At 31.6% G+C, this 22,034-nt stretch overlaps 2 protein-coding genes across 2 annotated transcripts in view; one reads left to right on the top strand and one right to left on the bottom strand.

The window, feature by feature from the left end:
- Positions 1 to 12,674, top strand: part of LOC145243510 (COMM domain-containing protein 1-like) — a 21,668-nt gene extending 8,994 nt beyond the window's left edge. The window contains exons 3-4 of the mRNA XM_080106475.1: positions 427 to 552; positions 12,494 to 12,674. Of these exons, the coding sequence (XP_079962601.1) occupies positions 427 to 534 (108 nt within the window). The 3' untranslated portion in view covers positions 535 to 552; positions 12,494 to 12,674. The remainder of the gene's footprint in view (positions 1 to 426; positions 553 to 12,493) is intronic.
- LOC145243511 (SAYSvFN domain-containing protein 1-like) lies at positions 7,902 to 22,034 on the bottom strand. The gene is made up of 2 exons (XM_080106476.1): positions 21,850 to 22,034; positions 7,902 to 8,576 (listed from the first exon to the last, which is right to left on the bottom strand). The coding sequence occupies exons 1-2, from the start codon at positions 21,976 to 21,978 to the stop codon at positions 8,196 to 8,198; spliced, it is 510 nt and encodes a 169-aa protein (XP_079962602.1). The 5' UTR covers positions 21,979 to 22,034; the 3' UTR covers positions 7,902 to 8,195.

The raw sequence follows: 22,034 nt of genomic DNA, 5'->3' as shown, positions 1-22,034 counted from the left end.
TGACTAATGCTAAGTATCGGACTTAATACTTTCATAATATTTTTTTTTAAATTTCATTTTTCACTCTATTTTCTAATTGCATGCATCTTTTTAATATTGCTGGGACCTTTGTTTAGTTTCCTGTTTAACTTTTGGTGTCATTTCACAATCCGACGGGTATGCTGACCTTCCGAACTTGCTACTCCTGCTGATACCTACTCACTGAAAATCTGATTATCCTCTCTCTCTCTCTGAACATGTGTTAGGATCGTTAGAGCTTTCCTTTCTCAACAATATTTGTGTGTAAATGTCCACAAGATGAAATATGATTTGAAATAAGCAATTCAGTCAATTCCACTGTCTGTGAGAGTATCCAGTAGACACACTACCTCCGTGTTTGATTAATTTTGTTATTAAATGTAGAAATGTGTTTTTCTTCTTTTCCAGCCTGAATTGTTACAATTTGAAATGGATGAAAAGAAACTGGACCAATTCATGAAAAGTTTGAATGAAATCAGAGATGAAATTAGCCTCCATAGGAAGGAGCAAAATTAAATTTATTCCTCTTATAAAGTGCGTGTTTTTTTTTGTTTGTTTTGTTTTGTTTTTTTAATGCTGTTTTTTTTGTTAAATGTAAATTTTGTAAGACATTGAAAAGAAATCTCTAAAAAAACAAAAACAAAAAAACTACTCTACATCATAAAGTGGTGGTAGTTTTCTTTACCTCTACTATAATGACTGTTCAAGCTTTTATTATTATTTTAGGGAGGTGTCATTTTTCATCATATATTATTTATTTTATTTTTTTAAAGTCTAGGTCAGTGAGTATTTTTTTACTGATTTTGTAAAACTGCACTCCATGTTGTCATCATGAAGTGGTGTTTTTTTTTTTAAAGATGACTCCCTACCATAATGACGACAAGATTTTGATATCTTTTTAGGAAGGTGTCGTGTTTCATGTATTACTTTTTTTTTTAAGTCTGCCTCAATCAATATTTTTACTGGCTTCATCTTCTGGAAAAAATTCATTGTTTTGACTGATGCCTCAAATAATAATGAATATAGTGATCAGGTTTCTACTGCCATCTTGTCATTTGCATAGTAATGGTTGACTTGGTAGATGTGCTTGCAACAGGCAATCCAACTGATGCTGATTAAATACCAACATGTGATCCAATGGAAAGGCAAAAATAATAGCCAATAAAATTAATATATAGACAAATATTTAAATAAAATAATTCTGAAATTATGCATAATTATTATTTATTTTTATATAAAAAATAAATCAGAATTAAATAGTAAAATATAATTAAATTCAATTATCAAGTTTTTCTTTTGATATGGTGTAAGGAGTAAGTGCTACACGAAATATTTTAGAACAAATGTTGTACGGAAATTAAATATTGTATATTTTGATGGTTCAAAATACTGTTCTCATCTTAAGTGTTGTTTGCACAAAGTTTCGGCCGATGTAACCTCTGACCTTCTTTAGATGCATCTTGTCAACCTTAAATCTTTCTGTTGAACTCTGGGAATCTGCATGAACCAGTGATGTAATGGATAAAGTACTAGGTTAAAATTCAGTTGTAAGTCACACTCTCTTGGAGGTTGAAAGTTCAATCCTCAGTGCAGGTATTACTAAGAATCCAATTGCAAATTTCCTAAGACTTCTACCTGATCATGACTGACAAAATGAGAGCCTGTTACCTCTATGGATTAAATAAAGGGTTCTGTTTGAAATTCTGTGCAGATTCCTGAATTTGACAGAAAAATTCCCAGAGTTGGACAAGATACACCTAAAATAACGTCTGAGCTTACATCAGCTAAAACATACAAATTACACTCAAGATGAGAACAGTAGTCCAATTAATCCAAATTCACAATCAAATCAAAATCCAAGTGTATAGTATTAAAATAAGATTTACACACAATAAAAAACGAATCTTAACTAATTTTGCTCAATTAGAAGTTGAAACAATTTTTTTTTATATGTTGTAGACATAACCAAGAACTTCTACAAGAGGCTTGGTCTGTCCGTCACACTTCCATTTGAAAAAGTATTTTCATTGCTAAACATTAAAATTCTGGGAACATGTCTATCAAAAAGAACAGTTGGAAATAAGTCATACACCATCCACTATGACTACGGCTATGTACCTAGAAAACAGGGCTATTAAACCAGCCATAGTAATGTGGAACAAGGAGAAAACAAAACCAACCTTAAAAGTTAGTGTTCCCAATGATACTGGATTAAACAGGGACATTTTCATGTTTAAGTGAAATAATTTATTTTTCAATATATATCATACAAAATAAGACTTACACAAAAGAAGTTAAACAATTGTTTCAGCTTTTATATATATATATATATATATATATATATATATATATATATATATATATACACACACACACACACACATACTAGCAGGCCTCCCAGGATGACACGGTGATAAAATACACTTAAATAATGTATTTATTATTATTATAGAGCCAATTCTCTATTGATTATTATATTGTATTTCAAGTTTTAAATAAATAAAATATATATATATATATATACATATATATATATATATATTGGCTTTGATTGTAGCTGATGGCACCCAAGTGCCATCAGCTACAATCAAAGCCAAAACATTTAGCTCTCCAGCATTGTTCGCTACCATCTAAGCTAAGTTTATATGCATATAAAAAACTTTAACCGACTTAAACATATAAATGTATATTTGTGCATGTGTAAAAACTACTACACATTAGTTCAACTTATACTTGCCAAGTTCCAATTTTGACTCTTTAGCTGCTTTTTCTTCTGGCTAAAAACCAAATTAAAAATCCTCTATATATCAAGTTTCAAATCTGTAAACCTAAATTTGGCAGAGTAGTTTGGTAGAGACTTTTCTACAAACACACACACATTATATATATATATATATATATACATACATACATACATACATACTAGCAGGCCCTCCAGCATTATCTAATCATAAAATACACTTAAATATATTGATTTATGCAGATTTTATATTGATTATTATATTGTGCCTAATATATAGTAGTGATTTAATAAATAGTTGACTTACGTTAGACCAAGGTCAAGGTTTTTTGGGGTTTTTTTCTAATTTTAACCCCTTAGCAATTTTATCACCTAAAAACTAAATCAAAATTATGCTACAGGTCCAAATACTCTGTATATCAAATTTCAACTCTAAATAAAATATTCAGAGAGGTTTGGTAGAGACTTTTTGCACACACATCAACAAGGTCACTTACATATATTTCCATGTACTTGAACATTTTCATCTTAAATTTTATGCAAAAATGTAGAAACTATGCATAAATAGAATTCACCGTAATAATGAAATAATATCAATTTTTAAAAGAAGCTAAAAAATGAACAAATTAATTAACGCTTGTTTCTCAAAGGAATATGCAAATTAGTTAACTTTCATGTGGTTGTTCACTTATCCATGACTGAGAATATTAAAAAGTTTGTTTTAATAAATTTTAAATAGAAAAAGTAGACTTTTAATATCAATGTCAGAGCGATAAAAATACTCAACTTTATAGGTTGATCCATATTTGTTAAATATAACTATATGTATACTTGCTAAATCTATATATCTATAAAAGTGAAATTGTGTGTGTGTGTGTGTGTGTGTGTGTGTGTGCATTTCCCTACCAAACTACTCTGTCAATTTTCAGTCCACAGATTAGAGATTTGACATAAGGGATATTGAAACTCTTCGTTTTCAGCCAGAAATTTGGCTGTCAAGGGGTCAAAGTTCAACGATTTGACCTTTGAAAACTCTACCAAACTCCTCTGCTAACTTTGGGTCTAAACACTTGAAATGTTAAATGCAGGTTACTTGCATAGGCCAAATTTTTTAATTTGATTTGAGCCTAAAACAAATGTTAAGGGATCAAAATTGGGGTCAAAGTTAAAAAAAAATTTGACCTCTGCGGTCTCTACCAAATTACTCAGCCAATTTTTGATCTAAACATTTGAAATTTTACATAAAGGGTATTAATCCGTTTGCGTTGAAAATTTGGCTGCCAAGGGATCAAAGTTAAAAAAATGTAACCTTTTCGGTTTTTAGCAAACTACTCAGCCAATTTTGGGTCTAAACTTTTGAAATTTTTTATAACGGGTATTTAGACATGTCGTAAGCATGTTAATCAGTTTTGGGGCAAAAATTTGGCTGCCAAAAGGTCCAAGTTGAAAAAGTTCACCTTTGCCAAACTCCTCCGCCAATTTTGGGTTTAAACACTTGAAATTTCAGATGTAGGTAACTTGGATATGGGTCAAACTTTTTATTGATTTGAGACAAAAACAATACATGTTAAGATGTTAAAATTGGGGTCAAAGTTAAACATTTATTTCTGCGGTCTTTACCAAATTACTCAGACAATTATTGGCCTAAACATTTGAAATTTTACATAAAGGGTACTCACACATAGGGCAAGTTATAAACAGTACATAGGGCCCGAGCAAAGCCAGGCTGAACTGCTAGTATAACTATTAGTGTTAGGACTATTAATCGGAATCAGGAAACAAAAATCGATGAATTTGGGGGTATTGGAATCGGAAAAATCGATGCCTTTTTTCTGATGCTAAAACGATTCTTTTAATTATTTTTTTTATTTTTTTTTATTTGATTTTGTTTAAAGTAAAATCTTTGTTTGCTGATAATAATGATAAAATAATAAATATTTATTGATTTCAAAATATCAGTAAAACTAAAATCAATAGATCACTCTCCACAAGTGTGATTTGACGTGTAGGAAAATATCTGCATATTTAACATGTGTTTTTACGGAAATCGTGGAAAATAACAATCTTATAGTTTAATAATTAGAGATTTTTAAAGAATCGGAATCTGTATCGGTAATTGTATTGGAATCGGGGAAAAATATTGGAATCATCCCATCACTAATAACATATATATATATATTTGCTAAATATAACTAAGAAAAATCAGTTCTCTGGAATTCCCCTGTATTAAAAAACAAAACTGATGTACACGTGACGAAACAAAAATATATTCCAAAAATCATGTAAATTGATTGAGTAATTCTATTTTTAAATAAGAAAAGAAAATTTTACGAGTAACAGAAGAGCGTCTGTCTTGTTCTGAAAACAATCTATTAAAAAAAATGCGAGATTTGTTGCAATGCTTATCAGTTCCCATTAATTACTCAAAAATGATTTTCTTTATAAAAACAAAACTCCTGGATCAATTTACATAATTTTTGGAATATATTTTTGTTTCGTCACGTGTACATCAGAGTTTTGTTTTTTAGTACAGGGGAATTCCAGACAACTGATTTTTCTTAGTTATATTTAGCAAATATATATATATATATATATATATTTTTTTTTTAATAGGGCAAATTCTAGACAAGAACTAAAAAAATCTGTTGATGAGATTCTGAATATTTTATTCATTCTATGAGTAAAAGTGATGATTTTTCTCTCGGCAACAAAGGGTAAAAATGCAGTTTGATAAGTTTACTTGTGTAAAGATTAATTGGCATTTTGAAAGATTCATATTTAAAAATGATTTTTCAAAATTGAAAACGATGGAAAGCCATTTTTATGTTTTGGAAATTTACATTTTATGGCATGGCTGGTACAATGGCTGAAATAGTGTGACAAATTAAATCAAAACATTGTTATTAGTGATGGGACGATTTCAAATTTTTCCCCAGATTCCAATACAATTACCGATTTTGATTCTTTTAATATCATTTAATATTTAGTTATAGTAATCTAAAGAAAAAAACTCTATAACAACCCTTGTGATATATATTCATAAATGTAAATTTTTTATTAATAAATAATATTACATGCATATTCCTAGCTTCAAACCGTCGTCAGCATAGGTTAGGATCAAATTCATGACATTAGTATCTTATGCTGATGACAGCTTAAAGCTAGAAACATGCATGTCCATGGGTATACCTTTTATGCATGTAATATTTAATAACTAGCGGGTGGTGGTGGGGGGGTACCCAGCGTTGCCCGGTTGTTTGGAGGTGTGTGTGTAAGCGAGTAATAACCCTGTATTAATAAATAAAAATAAATAAAAAAACGATGTTAAACTTCTTTATAAAAAAAATCAGAAAAACAAAAAGCAAAAAATCATGGAAAAACGTGTTTGAAAAACCAAAAGCCAAAAAACACAGCGAAAAAAAAGAAAATGGCATAAAGAAAAGAAAACTCAAACCAGTGTTCCTTCATAACTGTTCCTTGTAAACGATCCGGCAATGGTGTTAAGTGGTTGCGGGGGAAGGAGGAATTTAATAGAGAGAGAAGATTTTTACCACTTCCATTGAGTTTAACCGACTTTGGCTGTGAACTTTCAGCAGAAAAAATATAGGGATCTAAGATTCTCGAGGAAGTGGAGAGGTAATAGGCCTATAACACACCTCAGATATTGCGCTACAGTTTGTGCATATTACATTTGCATGAAATGCCTTGATTTTTAATCCTATTAATTTCAAAATCACATGGGGAAAAATGAGTTCATTTTATATACATAGATAGATAGATAGAAGAATAGAAAGAAAGATAGATAGAAGAGAAGAAGATAATAAATAAATATGTCCCATAAAAAAAATAATGGTGACTCATTCATATATATATGAATAACAACAAAAACATTAGGTGGGTGCAAAAATGTTTGACGTTCAACTTCATGTCAAAAAACATTATTTTTGCACCAACCTAATAGCTCTTTAAAAAAAATGCTAAGGTAGAAAAAAAAATAACAGCGTTTCAATGTTGTTAATATTGCTAAAAAAAATGACAATTAAAAATCTTTCATAAATGTAAAAATACACTTGTGTGAGTGATCTATACATTTTAATTTTGTTTGTAGCTTAAAACCAATACACCTTTACCATTTTATCACTAGTAGCAGTCAAGGAAAAATTAACTTTTAAACAAAAACAAACAAACCAATTACAAGAATCGTTTCTGGCATCGGAAAGTAGGCACAATTTTCTCCAATTCTAATTCCTTAAAAAGTTTTGATTTTCTTGATTCCCAATTCTGATAAATCGTCCCAACACTAATTGTTATATATGTTATTCTCGCCAGTAATGTTTTATGCAAAATTAAAGTAAGAATATTTGACAAACAGAAAAGGTTATTCAAATCTGATTCATGGGATTTGACCTTTGGTCCACAATATCACTCGATACAATGGGAGATATGTTAAATGATTAGACGTTTGATCCTGTTGTAGATGAGCTCTTCTCATATCCCTACTTCCCCATGGAGATGATCACGCCAGAAACAACTTGTAGTTGAGGAAAGTTGGTCCAGTATAAAAGGTGAGAAGAATCGTTACTTATGCAGAGTAAGGACAATGCTAGGATTAGAAATTTCTGGGTAGTTTATGTAAAATTGCAGAAGGTGCTGAACAAAAGTTTTGTGTTTTTTTTTTTTTGTGTCAATGCTGGCCAACTTTTTTCGATGAAAAATATTCTGTTATTACGAAGATAATTCAATAAAAACTTAATTGAAAAATGAAAACAATATTTTTATAAAGAAAATACAATGAATAATTATTGAACAATTTTTACAAAACGTTTAAAAAAATTTAAATCAAGAAAAAACACTCATTGTAAGGTAAGTTTCATGAATAAATATTTATTTTTTTGGAATCACAAACAAATTTTTCTTTTTAATGCATTTTTTGTTCAAATCAAGATACATAGTGTTTTATTTTATAATAAACCAATGATAATAAAGAAATGTTTTCTTAAATGATCTTGGCTACTGTGATTTCATTGGCTCAGCATTTTATGTAAACTAGCATGATCCTTATTCTGCACAAGTTCCAAAGAACTATTAAAATAAATGAAACAATAAGACAAACTACTTAAGAACGAGCAGACAAAACAGTGACTTCTGAACATCAAATCATATTTTATTAGACTTTTAATGGTCAACTCTAGTAGGTGATGAACTCTAAGAAATATTTACCAAAAATCTTAAAAAAGAGACCCTCGCCCTCTTGGAATATTGTCCTGACAGATGCATCCATATTACTCCATTAGCTAAGAAGATTTCAAGATAAATGAAATGTTAATGAGAATCGCCCAACCCAGTAACGCAAGCATCGTAACTTTGATTTATTAAAAAGTAGTGATTATGACAACCCAAGGCGGATCCAGACGCGACGATTCTTTTTTCGTCAAAATCAGGTATTGCCTGCAGCCATTCCTCCATACCTTATTTCATTTTCAAATTGTTCTGCGGTAAGTGTTCCGTCAATACGTTGGCAATTTGGATTGAAAACGGAGTAAGCGCTCAACCCTTCTTTCTTTTTGGGACTAGAACGAGTGTTTTTATAGACAACAACCAAGGAGGCCAGAATGAAATAGATGGCCCCAAAACCAAATTCTACAGCTAGACCCCAGAGAACTAACCAGAGGATGATTTTAAAAGATAGTCCAAGCCATGCAAGATTCTGGCTCCATTTGTCTGGCGCGGGTTCATCCTCTGAAAGCAACTGGTTTTCTTCATCATCAAGGGAAATGGTGGACATTGAAGTTTCGTCCACTACACTCTTATTGGGAAACTGGAAGGAAAAAAAAAAACTGAGTTCAATTTTTATTTTAGATATACAGCCATCAAAATGGATTATCAAAACTATTTCATTAAATATGCAATAAAAAGCGACAACTAAATGTCCAGATATTTATTGTTATTTTCTCTCAACACACGCAAAATATAAAACGATTTATTAATAATGAGATAGGTGTCTATATCTCTGTCCTCTGATTGATCACTACTGAACCTGATGTAGCAGGTAACAATAAAGGGCGAATAGAGGAAGTATGAAATCTGAAAGACAAGTTGAATCTCTGTACGTTTGAATTTTATTTTCAATCACACCCAAATTTCACTAAACAATATCTGATAAGAAACTTATGAAGTTTCATTAACTAGTCTATAATAAGGTTTATGATGGCGTTCATGTTTCTGTATTTTTAAGATGAGGATTTATTATTTGTATTATCGTAATAAAATAGTGACACGTATAATAAGTAGTAAGATAATACATCTATAAAACAACATAGGTTTAAGTTTCCTAAAATTCATACTAGAATTATCTGCAAGGACTAATGGCATAGTGGTTAAAGTACTTGATAAAAATTTAGTTGTAAAAGTTACTCTTGAAAGTTAAAGGTTCAATGCTCAGGCAAGTTGGTGCCACTCAAAAATACAATTACAAATTACTTAGGACTTCTACCCACTCATGGCTGACAGAACAAGAACATGCTATCCCTGTGGATTAAATAAAAGCTTCCATTCAAAATTTTGTACAGAGTTCAACAAAAAAAAATTCCTGCATTCAACAAAATAGACTTGAAAAATGTCTGAGGTTACATCAGCAAAAAACGTTGCGAAAATAATACTCAAGATGAGAACAGTAATCGGAAGAATCCAAATAATACGAATTGATGGCTTTTATCATTCAATTCATTACATTTTTTTTTTACATTACAAATATAAATCTGACTAGGAATAGTTTAAAAACATAACTCACTCCAAATAAAATGCACAAAATTCATCATCTAGAGCAAATATTTTGCTAACTGCCTTAAAATGCTAGAATAGGCTAGAAATGAGTTCTCATTTTATGTTAAATTTACATGTGAAACTGATCCCTCAATTCTAAATAATTGTTTTTTTTTCTTCCAACTAAGTTTTTTAGAGTGTTCACATATAATCATCTAAAATAGTAGAATCTTCTTTTTGGTGGGTGGGAGGGATAGTTGAGAGCATTAATCTACTACTACTACAAGGAGTTCTTATATATATAGTAAAAGAATATCAGGGTGACCCCAAAAAAACAGAGGACATTCAATTGTTTTTCTGAGCATTTTACAGTCAACGGAGAAAAAAGGCCAAAGACCCTAGTGTTTTGATGTGATGTTTTGAATATGATAAACTAGTTATGACCAAAGTTTCATTTCATTCAGACAAAACACTAAGAAACCGGGCCTAATTAGAGTTGGGTCCAGTTTTTTTTTTTTTGGGGGGGGGTCACCCTGTACTTAACTTCCATGAAGAAAACATGTCAAAATTTCACATTAAATTAAAATATCAAACAAAAATGAATTAAAAAACGTTAGTAATTAACTTTTAATTCATAAAACACATTTAGAATTTCTTTAAAATAGTTTTAAAAAAATATATATATCTTTATATTTTTATGTTGGCAAACTTTCACTGTCTGAAAGGAGCGTACTTGTCAATGGAAGGAAAATATAACAACTGAACTGCCAAGCGGTTTCAAGAATCATTTTTATTATTATTTATTTATTTTTATTTTATTACCTTCTTTCTTCATGCCAATCAATCTTTTATACCTTTAGAAACTTTGTTTTACAACTAATTCAAACAGAAAAAATCAAAATCAAAGAATAAATGATGCCAAAGTGTGGTCTTGCACAGAGTTATGGAAATTTTTAACTTCAAATTTTTTTTTTTTTTTTTTTCCACACTTTTTGGCCACCTCTCTATGGTTTGCCGATGCTAAGGCATAGGACAAAATTTGTTTTTCATCTTTTATTCAGTGAAAATTCACTGGATAAAAGATGAAAAGAAAATTTTTTTAGTCTACCTTTAATTTAATTATCAATAATGTTGATGTTTGTCAGTATTTTTCTTGACAAAATGTTTTATTTAATTTTCAAACACTTTTTGTAACTCTTTAAATCAACTGCATTGTTTTAAAGGTTACTTGACGAATTTATGCAAATTTTCATTGTAGTTAATTTTGTTTTTTACACACATAAAATAAATTTACATTGTATTTTGATGTTATTGTAATCTATAAATTTTAGTTTTACCGTTAGTTTAAAATTAATAAATATTTATTAATAGCAATAGAAAAATTCTGAGGTTTCTGATCTGATTAATCGTTCAAACACTAAACCAAACACTCAAATTAAATTCCAACTCTTGAAAATTTAAAAGCTCTCACTAACTTCTACAGCAACTTGCTCCAACTTCATAATCTTTGTACTAATTTTTTAGGCAAACAATACTTGAAAATTACTCATACTAGAGAGCAACTAGAAAGCTAAAATTCGCCCATGCGTTAAGTATTGCCACGTTTGGGCAACTGCATCTCCCTCTAATTTCTTGCTCTTAGACAGGGTTAAAAAAAGAGTCTCAAATCTAATAATCCCACACCCTTGGCAAAGCTCCAACCTTTGCTCCATCACCACAACGTTGCATCCATATACCTGTTTTACAAGTACTTTAACAGAATGTGACCTGATGAGCTCATAGTACTTGTGCCCCCTCGACATACATATTCAACAAGCAGAAAAATACTCTTTACTGTTGAGGTCCTTAGATACCAGAAAGCCTACTCCAATAGTTTCTTCCCTCGAACCACTAGACTTTGGATTTTCCGTTGTTTCCTGCTTTCCTGAGTATACTAATCTGCAGAAGTTTAAATGTAAAAATGTACATCTCGCAGCTCAAGTGCCTACAGTCCCCCGTTAGACAAAATCTTAAATAATAGCCCCATTACATACAAGTAGCAATATGCTTTGTTTGGGGTGAAAAAAAAAAAAAAAAAAACAATACATAGAATCCCAGGATATGGTAGCCCTAAGATACAATTTTTTCAGGTTAGAATGTGGAATACAATGTTTTTCTGGACCCTGGTTATGGTATTTGCCCTGCCTTATGGTGTTATTTATAATGTTATTTGATTATATACATGTGTATTATATGCTGTACTGTATTTTGTTACTAATTTTTGATGCTGTATCCCGGGGTTCTACTGTAGTAGCTGGAACAAATGAAAAAGAAATGGATAACAAGAATTTATTTAAAACAAGATAAATCCACTTCTTGCAAGAAATGGAATTTTAACTTTAGAAAAGTGTAAGTAAATGAATTTCTTGTGTAGTTTGACTTTTAATTAGACACAAACATCTAGCAGCAAAGTTTACCAAAATTAAAATGATTAAAATCATTCCATCTGAATTAATGAAAGCAAATAACAATATTTTGAACTAATCGGAGGATTTTGGTGAATTTATCAAAATTGTCTTTCTAGACCCACTTTGACTCCCATATAACACCAAATTTATCCTAATAAACATTCGAGACAAAAAACAACAACAACAAAAAAAAAGACAATGCTAACATTAATATTATACTTTGTTTCCCTTGCCCATTTTTACTACAATTCTCAACTCAATCACTCTGTCATACACATACGCAGACTTACAAAGCACCACATGCGCACACTTTTGAATTCCTTCGTCTGCTGATTTACACTAATTGTAAACAAATGTATAAACGTATGTATATATATATATATATATATATATATATATATATATGTGTACTTAAAGCAAACTTATAATTTAAATTCAAATCTATATTTTACTCTATTTCTTTTCTAACCCATATTAATTTTCTTATAAATTTGAAATCCAAACCTTTTATTTCAATTTTTTTCAGATACATCTGCCTTACTTTTAATGCTAGGTTTATTTATGGTGTCTTTTAAATTTAATAAAAACCCTTCAAAATTTGCTGACGAGGAGACCTTGCTTATTAAAAAACTATATGTAATTATTGTACGTAACTTGATGTCTACCACAATAAAAAGCATTGTTTTCTGAAACGATCGTACAGATAATTGATTTTGTTGTTGTTTCTTCTCATGAAACGGATTTTTAATTTAATTATAATTTGATTTTTAAATTTTAAATTATCAATCACATTACTTAATATATATATATATAAAGACAAAACGGCCACACACGTTTTGGTATGTCCAAGAAAGGCTTTTTACTCCCTAGATTATAATATCTCCAATTTGCGAACGGACGTCATCTCTACATTTATTTTGATCGAATTTTAAAAAATCCCTGGTCCCCCGTGTTTGTTTCTCTTTCTCGTATAAATAAAGCGAAACTGATCGAAGCAAATTCAACTCCCTGGCTTTCCGGCTGGGACGTCCAGAAAGGCAATTAGCTTTGATCAATGTGGGGAGAAACCCTTAATATCAGACAATTGCTATTCATTTGGACTACTGCCAGAGCTCCCCCTTTTAGTGGGGAGCTGGTTTTCCCCAACAATGTGGGAAAAACGTGGCAGAAAGCTAACAGTTTAACTGCCCTCCAGCAAGACGTTCATTTTTGCGCCTGCGTAAACTCATTCACTTAGCAAGTCAACTTTTTGATTGACATCGATAAATTTGAACGCTTTTCACTTCCTTTAGCGTCGGAGTGTAGCGGTAAGATCTCAACTTTTCTTTCACTTTCTTTTCCGCCTTCGTGTTGTGAGTTCGAGTCTACCTGCCTTTTTGTTTTTTTGCTCCAAACACCTGGGCAACGCCGGGCACATTCACTAGTTTTACATAAATATAAACATATACATTTTACATAACGCTTATAATATTTCTTACTTTTCTATAATATTCGGCCCTGTCGGAGGGGCATTAGAATACACCGACTGCCCCCCTGCAGAGGGTAAAAGTCCCTCAATGGGGGTCCTGGATCCTGGCCAGAATTATTTCTAGAAACACATCAGGTACTTATGGGAAGACCTGTGTGAAGGTTGCCAACATCCTAAATGAAAGTGATGTTTGTGGAGTGAACTGGATTCGAACTTGGGTCACCCAGGTCATAAATCTGTGTCGTTACCCACTGAACCATCATCACCTCAATTTTCTACAGCGAAAACACATCAAATGAACATTACTTTTATTAATAACTTTTAATCAAATGTAAGTTTTGTAATTGTATAATGGTGTGGGTATGTTTTGATTAAAAATTTTCACACCTGGTGATAATTCACGACCTTTAAATTACAAATCCAGACTTTGATATCTCAGCATATAAACTTTTTTTTTACTTCTATAAATATGAAAAAAACATTCTATGTTTACATATCTATGTAAACTTCTACTTTTCAATATTTATAAAATATCTGTTTTATAAATGAATACTTGTGAACTCATTATTTTTTTTGTGTTTATCATATCACATTTCTATTACTCTCCCATATTTGAATACTAGCCTGGGTGCCTGGCATTGCTCAGGTATTTGTAGGTGTGTTTTGAGCACAAAAAAAAATGTTGTAGTAGGCAGGCAGGCTCGAACCTGTGACACGAAGGCGGAAAAGAAAGTGGAAGTGTGTGTAAGAGTGTTGGTTGAGCACAAAAAAAATCAAAATATTAAAAAAATTTTTAAAATAGGAGTAAGCAGGCTTGAACCCATAACGTGCCAGAGGAAAAGAGGTGAAAAAAAAACTGTCTTACCAATGTGTCTACCGTGGTTGTGACGTCACGGGCGGTTGAAATAACGCCTTTTAAGCGACGTCGTGAACAGGAGGGTTGAATGACTTGCAAAAAATGTCAGCTAAAAAATGGACCCTCCCTGTAGAAAACTGCCCAGTTGCAGGTGGAGGAATTAATGTTTTTGGCCATTTTTTTTTATATTTATCATCCAAAGGGTTGAGCTTCAAAATGATACCGATCTCGTAAAAATCCATCACCTCTGTCAAAAGTTTTAGGCAGATATACAAGCATACATACATACATTTAAACAAACAGGTGAGATTTATATAATAGATTACCTATAAACATTATTCATTAAAAATGTTTATCTAAAACTGGTTCTACTCCCCACCCCAAATAAATTTTCCTTCTCAACTGGAATTCTAAAAAGGGTCCCCAAAGACACACATACACAGCTGCCTTTTATATAATAGATAACACTGATTTACTAGCTAGAATACTCATGCTAGGAGGGGGTATATAATATTCAGTACATAATAAAAACCATTAATGGAAAATGTCAGACTTGAAAATATTTCATAAATATATTAAATAGTATAAGTTTTGATTTTTCACCATTGCAGTCAATACTGCAATGGTGAAAAATCAAAGCTTATACTATTTAAATTATAGGCTTAAAGTTTAAGCTTTTTTCTTTACTTGGGATGTCACAATTTATCAAGGTCCAAGGCCAACTTGAGGATAAGGGTTAATGAGTGTCAGGTGACTGGTGAGACAACGTGATCGGTAATAGTGAAAATTGAGTAGAATTTGATTATATAAGAGGACAGCTAAACAAGAACTTGTTTACATTGGACTTGAAAACAAGCATATTATAGTCAGCTGGGAAGCAGCTGCACGATATCATGCTCCGCAGATGGATGGTACTAGGAAAGAAACTTTGTTCATGGAAATTTCCTTTAGTTTTAGGGACACAGAGAGTAGGGGTAATCAGTGACAGTGGTTGTAGCTAGAGGAGTGTTCATTGTGAATGTTTTATATAGATTGAAGCTCAGTTGAGCACTTGCCATGAAAATAACAACAGCCTTGCTTTGCTTCTTTTGTGAGAAAGAGGAAGTAGGGATGGAGAAGAGTGCTTCATCATTGAACATCGTTGCTTCAAGAAGCGAGCATATCACATGACTTTGCTCTCACATATGCTAACATTTTCCACAAACACCGCCTGGCCCTGAACAACCTTCCTGAGTTGGACAAAGACACATTAACAGCATTGAACATTACTACTCTCGGTGATCAACTTACAATCTTGTGCGTGAGTAACCAACGCCTTGAGAAACTGGAGTGAATCTTCGGCATTATCTGACACAGCACCTCCGTACAGACATCCCTTCGCACCGGATAAAGACCCCACTCCGGAGATGACACAACCTCAATTTTGAAAGTTTTATACAGATTGGACTGTCTACCGCACCATCACATCTATTCTGCCAACTCACCAGACCGCTCACCTGTACAGTGCATGCAATACCGCCATTCAAAACTGTCATTTATGAAAGACCTGATTTCTTACAACTGAGTGAATCTGTTGCTTTGCACTTTCTTAAGACAACTGTCACAAAACGTTCAAATCCCATGTGATTCACCGTATGAAGTTCAACTCATTAAAGCAAGTAGAGCGCAAGTCTTAAGCTAATCAACATCTGGAAAAGAAAAGAAATACAAACAAGTTCAAGTGAATAACTCCACATCTCCATCGTCCAATAAGTTGGTGTTTCAAGATTGGCTCAAGAAAGTAAAGTCTGTAAGGTTAGTACACACACGCAGTTTCATATGAGTTCAAAAAAATGTTTTGTAGAATTAGTTCATAGCTATGAAGCTAATTAGAGAATGCATAAAACTTAGGAATATTGTGATACTATGAAGGTGACCCATGAGTCACTAAGTGCTGAGATGGGAACAATAGATAGAAAGTGTCATAGAAATGTACAATGAAATAGGAAGTAGCAAGCAATGAATCTGTAGGTATTTTTAGATCGAGCCTTTTAGATTTGACAATGACAATAGAAACCTACAGAAAAGATTAGAAGGGAAGGGCAGCTTCCGAGTGGTGGGGGTGGGGGGGGGCGACTTCAGATACTGAAACAGAGAAGACAGTTGACATCGAGCTGCCGGTTGTAACGGATTGGAGTTGATAGCGACAACAGTTGGACAGTTTTTAGAGTTGACTGCGAAACAGAGATAGAGCCGAATTGCAACTGACAGACGAATGTAACATCGATAGAACAGGGAGAAGACACACAAACTCCCAAGTCTAATCATCAAATATATGTGAAACATTGGTGTTTTTCCTTTCTTGTTCCAGGACTTACTTTACTTCCACTTTGTGACCCGCGTGCGTTCCGTCGGCAGCTACCAGTGTGAACCAAAAGATGATAACATGACCAACGAGAACGATGAAGATAGTAAACCATGGCACACAACTATAGGGTCGGCAATTTGTTGAAGGGAAGGCCAAGTGCTGTCACAATATCATGATAGCCAACACAAAACTGAAAATGTGACAGTGATACATGTTTATTCACACAATTCTGAGGTAGCATGTTCAGGACTGCAGAACACAATGTGAAAGGAAATCGCCAGTACATCTGAGCAAATACTGTGATTATGCAGAGGGTCTAATGTGAATGCATACTGTCGCAGGTTTGGTCTTTTCAGCTGCAGCACAGGGTGGTATTTAAGCATTGTGGTGGGGCAAGAACCATGAAATAATCTGTAGGCAACAGAAACACCTGTTACATTTCAGTGAGTAGACAGCAGATCTAATCCCAGCAGATCAGCTTTGTTTTACTTTGGCACCTGCATTGTTCTGCAAGACTGAACGTGGCAATGTATGCGAAACAATCATCCCTGACAATGTTTTAACTCAAACGTCAATGTAATTCAAAAGAAAAAAAATACTTTGCTTTTTATTAAAAATAAATTTTAATAAAAAAAAGAAAGAAAAAACGGTGTTTTTTTTCTTTTCAATTACATTACAAACTTTATTTGAACTTTTTAACAAATTTTTACATGCATAAAAATAGACTTTATAGATCTTTTATAATATGAAATTTTTTAATTTATTTAATCAATTTTTTTTTTAATATTTCTCATGTATTTTAATCTAGCATCATAACAAACATATCCAATATATGAGTGACAAATGAGGAAAAAAAATTTTTTTTAGATATATAATTTAAAACCGATTTGAAAAAATTTTTCAAAAAAAAAAAAAAAAACGGGGACGATTTTTCAGCATATATTTTTGTTAAATAAATTTTATACTATAAAAGATCTATATTTTTTTTTATCTATGTAAAAGTTTGTTGAAAAGTTCAAATAAAGTTTGTAATGTAAGTAAAAAAAAAACAACAAAAAAAAAACGTTTTTTTATTAAAAATAAAAAAACATTGACATTTGACTTAAAACATTGCCAAGGACGATTTTTGCCAAACTAAAACAAAGCCAGCAAATCATATTCTCCAGAGGGAACAGGGTCACGGTAAGGAATATATAGTACATATCTGATGACAAGACACTGTAAATGCTTAAGAGAATCAGAACCTCTTTCCAATTCCAGTGAACACTAGGGACCCGTATGCCAAGTGGGGATGAATAATTGCCTTGTAAATCCCAGTCAACAAATGCCATTCATGAGGAATTTAGTAACTCAGGATAGCAACACATAAGGCTCTCTATTAACCCTATTTGATATATGACAAGTCGTCAATTAACCTGAGATTGCTAGATATTATTACTCCCAGATAGTTATGACATTTCAAGAATGGCACAAATGTGTCTTGAAACCGAATCCTATGAACAAGAGGAAGATATCTAGAGGACAATAGCACGACTGTTTTAGTGAGTTGAACTGAAAGCTTTGGTCTTCTTCAGCTGTATCTTTTCAAACTCGAGAGCGTTTTAATCCACAGGAATAGATTCTTCTCATTCCATCAGTCAGAATCAGGTAGAAATGTTAATTATTATCTTATTTTTGGCCTGTATCAAGGACTGTCTTAACAAAAAAAAAAAAAAGCAAAAAAAATCCATTGCCAACCGATTTTAACCAACACATTTAACCATTAGGCTTTGTGACCATGTCCCAAATTCAAAACGTTGAGAACATAACCCAGGCAAAAACAGCAGTCCAAATAAGACAAATTATCAATCCTCACAAAAAAATCACAAACAATATGTGGGATTTTTTACTTTAGTTGCAACTCAACACTGTCGAAAATTCTCCAACACTAAAAGTTGGCACCCCTCAGAACTCTCTCGAATGAAGTGACGTGCACCAAATGACGAACTTCTGGCCCAAGGCATGTTCGATATATATCCAAGGGCCAGCCACTCAGTAATAACGTAAAATGGCAGAGTCAAAAACGCCTCAAGGTAGAACCGACCTTCTCGAACCTCCACCCCCTTCAAGGCGTTGGATCATCCCTTATTTTTTTTCCACACCTTTTACTTAAAAATTTACCAAAAATCAGGAAATTAACCAATTTTAATGAAATTTTCTGTATTTATAAAATAATGATCACAGAATATAATGGACACATTATTTGTATTTGAGTCTTAGTGGAAATGTATTATTTTGTTTAAACAAAAAAACACATTTACTAAAGTTATGGTTTTCAGTAGTAAAAAAAAAAAAATGAATCTTTTGAATGAAAATAAAGCATATTAAATTGTAACAATAAAAAAGAAAAATTATTTTTTTTCAGGAACATTACGAAAAAAGCCCCTAAAGTCTGTATTAATAAATTCGATATAACAAAAAAAAATAATTTCTCAAACTAACGATATTATCATTGAATTAAGCATTGTTTATTCAATATTTTCACACAAAAAATTATAATTGCAAAAAATATTTTCTTTTTTAGATTACATGTTTCACATAATTTTTATATGTAAGATTCTAATATTTTCCTTGCTTGAATGAACATGTAACTTTTACCATAAATTTTTATATAATCTTGAAAAATAATTTTTTAAACTTAAAAGCAGGAACACAGAAAAATAATTAAATTAAAATATTGGGTTTGTATTACTATACACATAGATTTGAAAAAGTTGTCAAAAAACAAATATATAACAAATGTTATCAAAGGCAGGATAAGTTACGTTTCTACTTAACTGGATACTTTTTTAGTGTTTTTATTTAATGTAACATTTATTCAGCTCGAAAAACATACATTGTTTACCGATGTATTGGAAAATTTAAAATGGCGCCCGACTCTCTCTTGAACACAGTAAGTTTGGGAAAATGAGTTAAAAAGAAACTATACAAAATACTGTTAGTAACCCACCGAATATATATCAGCCTATGTCACGGTAACATATTGAGCGAGTTTCTAACAGTATTTTGTATATTTTTTTTTATTTTTAACTCATTTGCCCAAACTTACTGTGCTTAATAGAGTCGGGTGTCATTTTAAATTTTCCAATACATCGGTAAACACTATGTTTTTAGAGATGAATAAACATGTTACATTAAATAAAAACACTAAAAAAGTATCCAATTAAGTAGAAAAGTAACTTATCTTGCCTTTGATAACATTTATTTGTTATATATTTGTTTTTTGACAACTTTTTCGAATCTATGTGTATAGTAATACAAACCCCCAAAATTATAACCATTATACAAAAGGACACAATAGAAATGTACGGATGCACAGCTATAAGAAAAAGAAAACCAGCACTCCCTGTCTCTCTCGAACTACCTGACGTCATTTTTAGACAACTCTTCGACTTCTTGACATTTTGGGCTTCTGTAGAATCCAAGCTTAGACGACTTCGTTTTGTTTTGTTCAAGTGAAACCAGAATCTCTCGCTTTTGGGGGTAGTTAAGCTTTTTTTTTTTGTACAAACAAGGTGTTATTTTATTTTATTTATTTTTAATTTAATATTTTAGGACTTTACTAATTATCTTTGAAATAGACCCAGAAAACTAATCAAGGGATTTTTTTACAATGAATTTATTTAACTTCAAAATTTAGCTTAACTTGTCAGATTCCGAATATCACGGTAAAAACATTTTTAATTACAACTTTTTTTTCACGTATACAAGTATTATTTTCCTTTTGGAAATTAACTTTAGACTTTAATCTTTCAAATACAATCAAAAAGTTATGATAAATCGACTTTCAAAACTAGCCCCCCTCCTCATTATTGCCCGTACCTATTTTTATTATATATTACTGAATAAACAATCCTTTCCATTAAAATCCAGGTAGTATTACGCATCTTAAATGGAAAAGAACGGCTTTCACTCAGTTTCGTTATTAGATAAACACGACACCGGGTAAAATTCGGTGGTCATTTTGTTTTTTGTTTCAGCTTATTCGGATTATATTGATACTTTTTCCAGCGCGTTTTTCTCATTTTTACATGCGTAATATTAGCTTGATTTTAAATGGAAAGGATTCCTTATTTAGTAATATATAACGAAACATAAAACTACTTCTAATGCCTGAAGAGATTTTGTTTTCGTGTTCTTCCATGGGTGCGATTTTCATAAATTGCCAATAAAGAGTTCCGTTCGAAATTCCACGCGCAAATTTCAGAGTTTGACAAGATACACTTGGAGAAAAAGGGAGGGGTTTGTATTACTGTACACATAGATTCGAAAAAGTTGTTAAAAAAGAAATATATAACAAATAAATGTTATCAAAGGCAAGATAAATTACTTTTCTACCAAACTGGATATAATTTTCGTGTTTTTATTCAATTTAACATGTTTATTCAGCCCGAAAAGCATACAGTGTTTACCGATGTATTGGAAAATTCAAAATGGCGGCCGACTCTCTCTTTAACACGGTAAGTTCAGGAAAAGGTGTTATAAATAATAAACTAGACAAAATACTATTAAAAACCCACCGAATATATGTCAAGTTATGTCACGGTAACAATTGAGTGAATTTCTAACAGTATTTTGTCTAGTTTATTATTGTTTTTTTGACAACTTTTTCGAATCTATGTGTATAGTAATACAAACCCCCAAAATTATAACCATTAAATGTATGCTTTTCGAGCTGAATAAACATGTTAAATTGGATAAAAACACGAAAATTATATCCAGTTAGTTAGGTAGAAAAGTAACTTATCTTGCCTTTGATAACATTTATCTGTTATATATTTTTTTTTGTTAACAATTTTTTCGAATCTATGTGTACACTGTACAGTAATACAAACCCCAAAATACATTTTGCGCCAGTTTACTATTTTTATGCTTACACAGCAAATATTTTTGTTAATTACGACGGACGTTTTAACCGATTTAAAAAAATAATAAAATATTAGAATCCTATAAATTTGATCGAAATTACTTTTACGTCATTCATAATGAATGTAGTCATAGATGGAGTTTATTAGCGTAAAATATACGATTACGATTTTATTTAAAGGCAAACTGTATTTTGGGAGACATTTTAATGTCATTTTGGCAAGATTCTTTTTGTTTTCTTTCTTTTTTTTTTTTTCAAAACAAAAACACAACGAAACGTCGTGGATACGTTTCAAATGAACTTACAGCATTCCGTAACGACAATCCTCTCAAAAAAGAGACAGAAGACGAAGCATCTGATGTCGACAAAGTTTTCTTTTGTAGTTTCCTTGCCCTAAACTCGGACAGACGTTGTTCTATTGGAGTGTTGTCCATTCAACCGAAAGTCCAACTTTCTGCCACGCCATCATTTTTATAACAACCAGGAAACA

The sequence above is a fragment of the Euprymna scolopes genome, chromosome 22 (assembly GCF_053919585.1).
Source record: "Euprymna scolopes isolate OS-2025 chromosome 22, ASM5391958v1, whole genome shotgun sequence".
NCBI classification, from domain to species: Eukaryota; Metazoa; Mollusca; class Cephalopoda; order Sepiida; family Sepiolidae; genus Euprymna; species Euprymna scolopes.
The sequence above is the reverse complement of the archived record's forward strand: the minus strand, read 5'-3'. Positions and strand labels throughout refer to the sequence as shown.

What these genes read in the sequence shown, in the direction of transcription:
- LOC145243511 (XM_080106476.1), bottom strand. Translation starts at nt 21,978, where the DNA reads ATGGACAACACTCCAATAGAACAACGTCTGTCCGAGTTTAGGGCAAGG. An exon ending in GATTGTCGTTACGGAATGCT is followed by an intron (nt 8,577 to 21,849) that starts GTAAGTTCATTT and finishes TTTTCCTTCCAG; the next exon opens with TTTCCCAATAAGAGTGTAGT.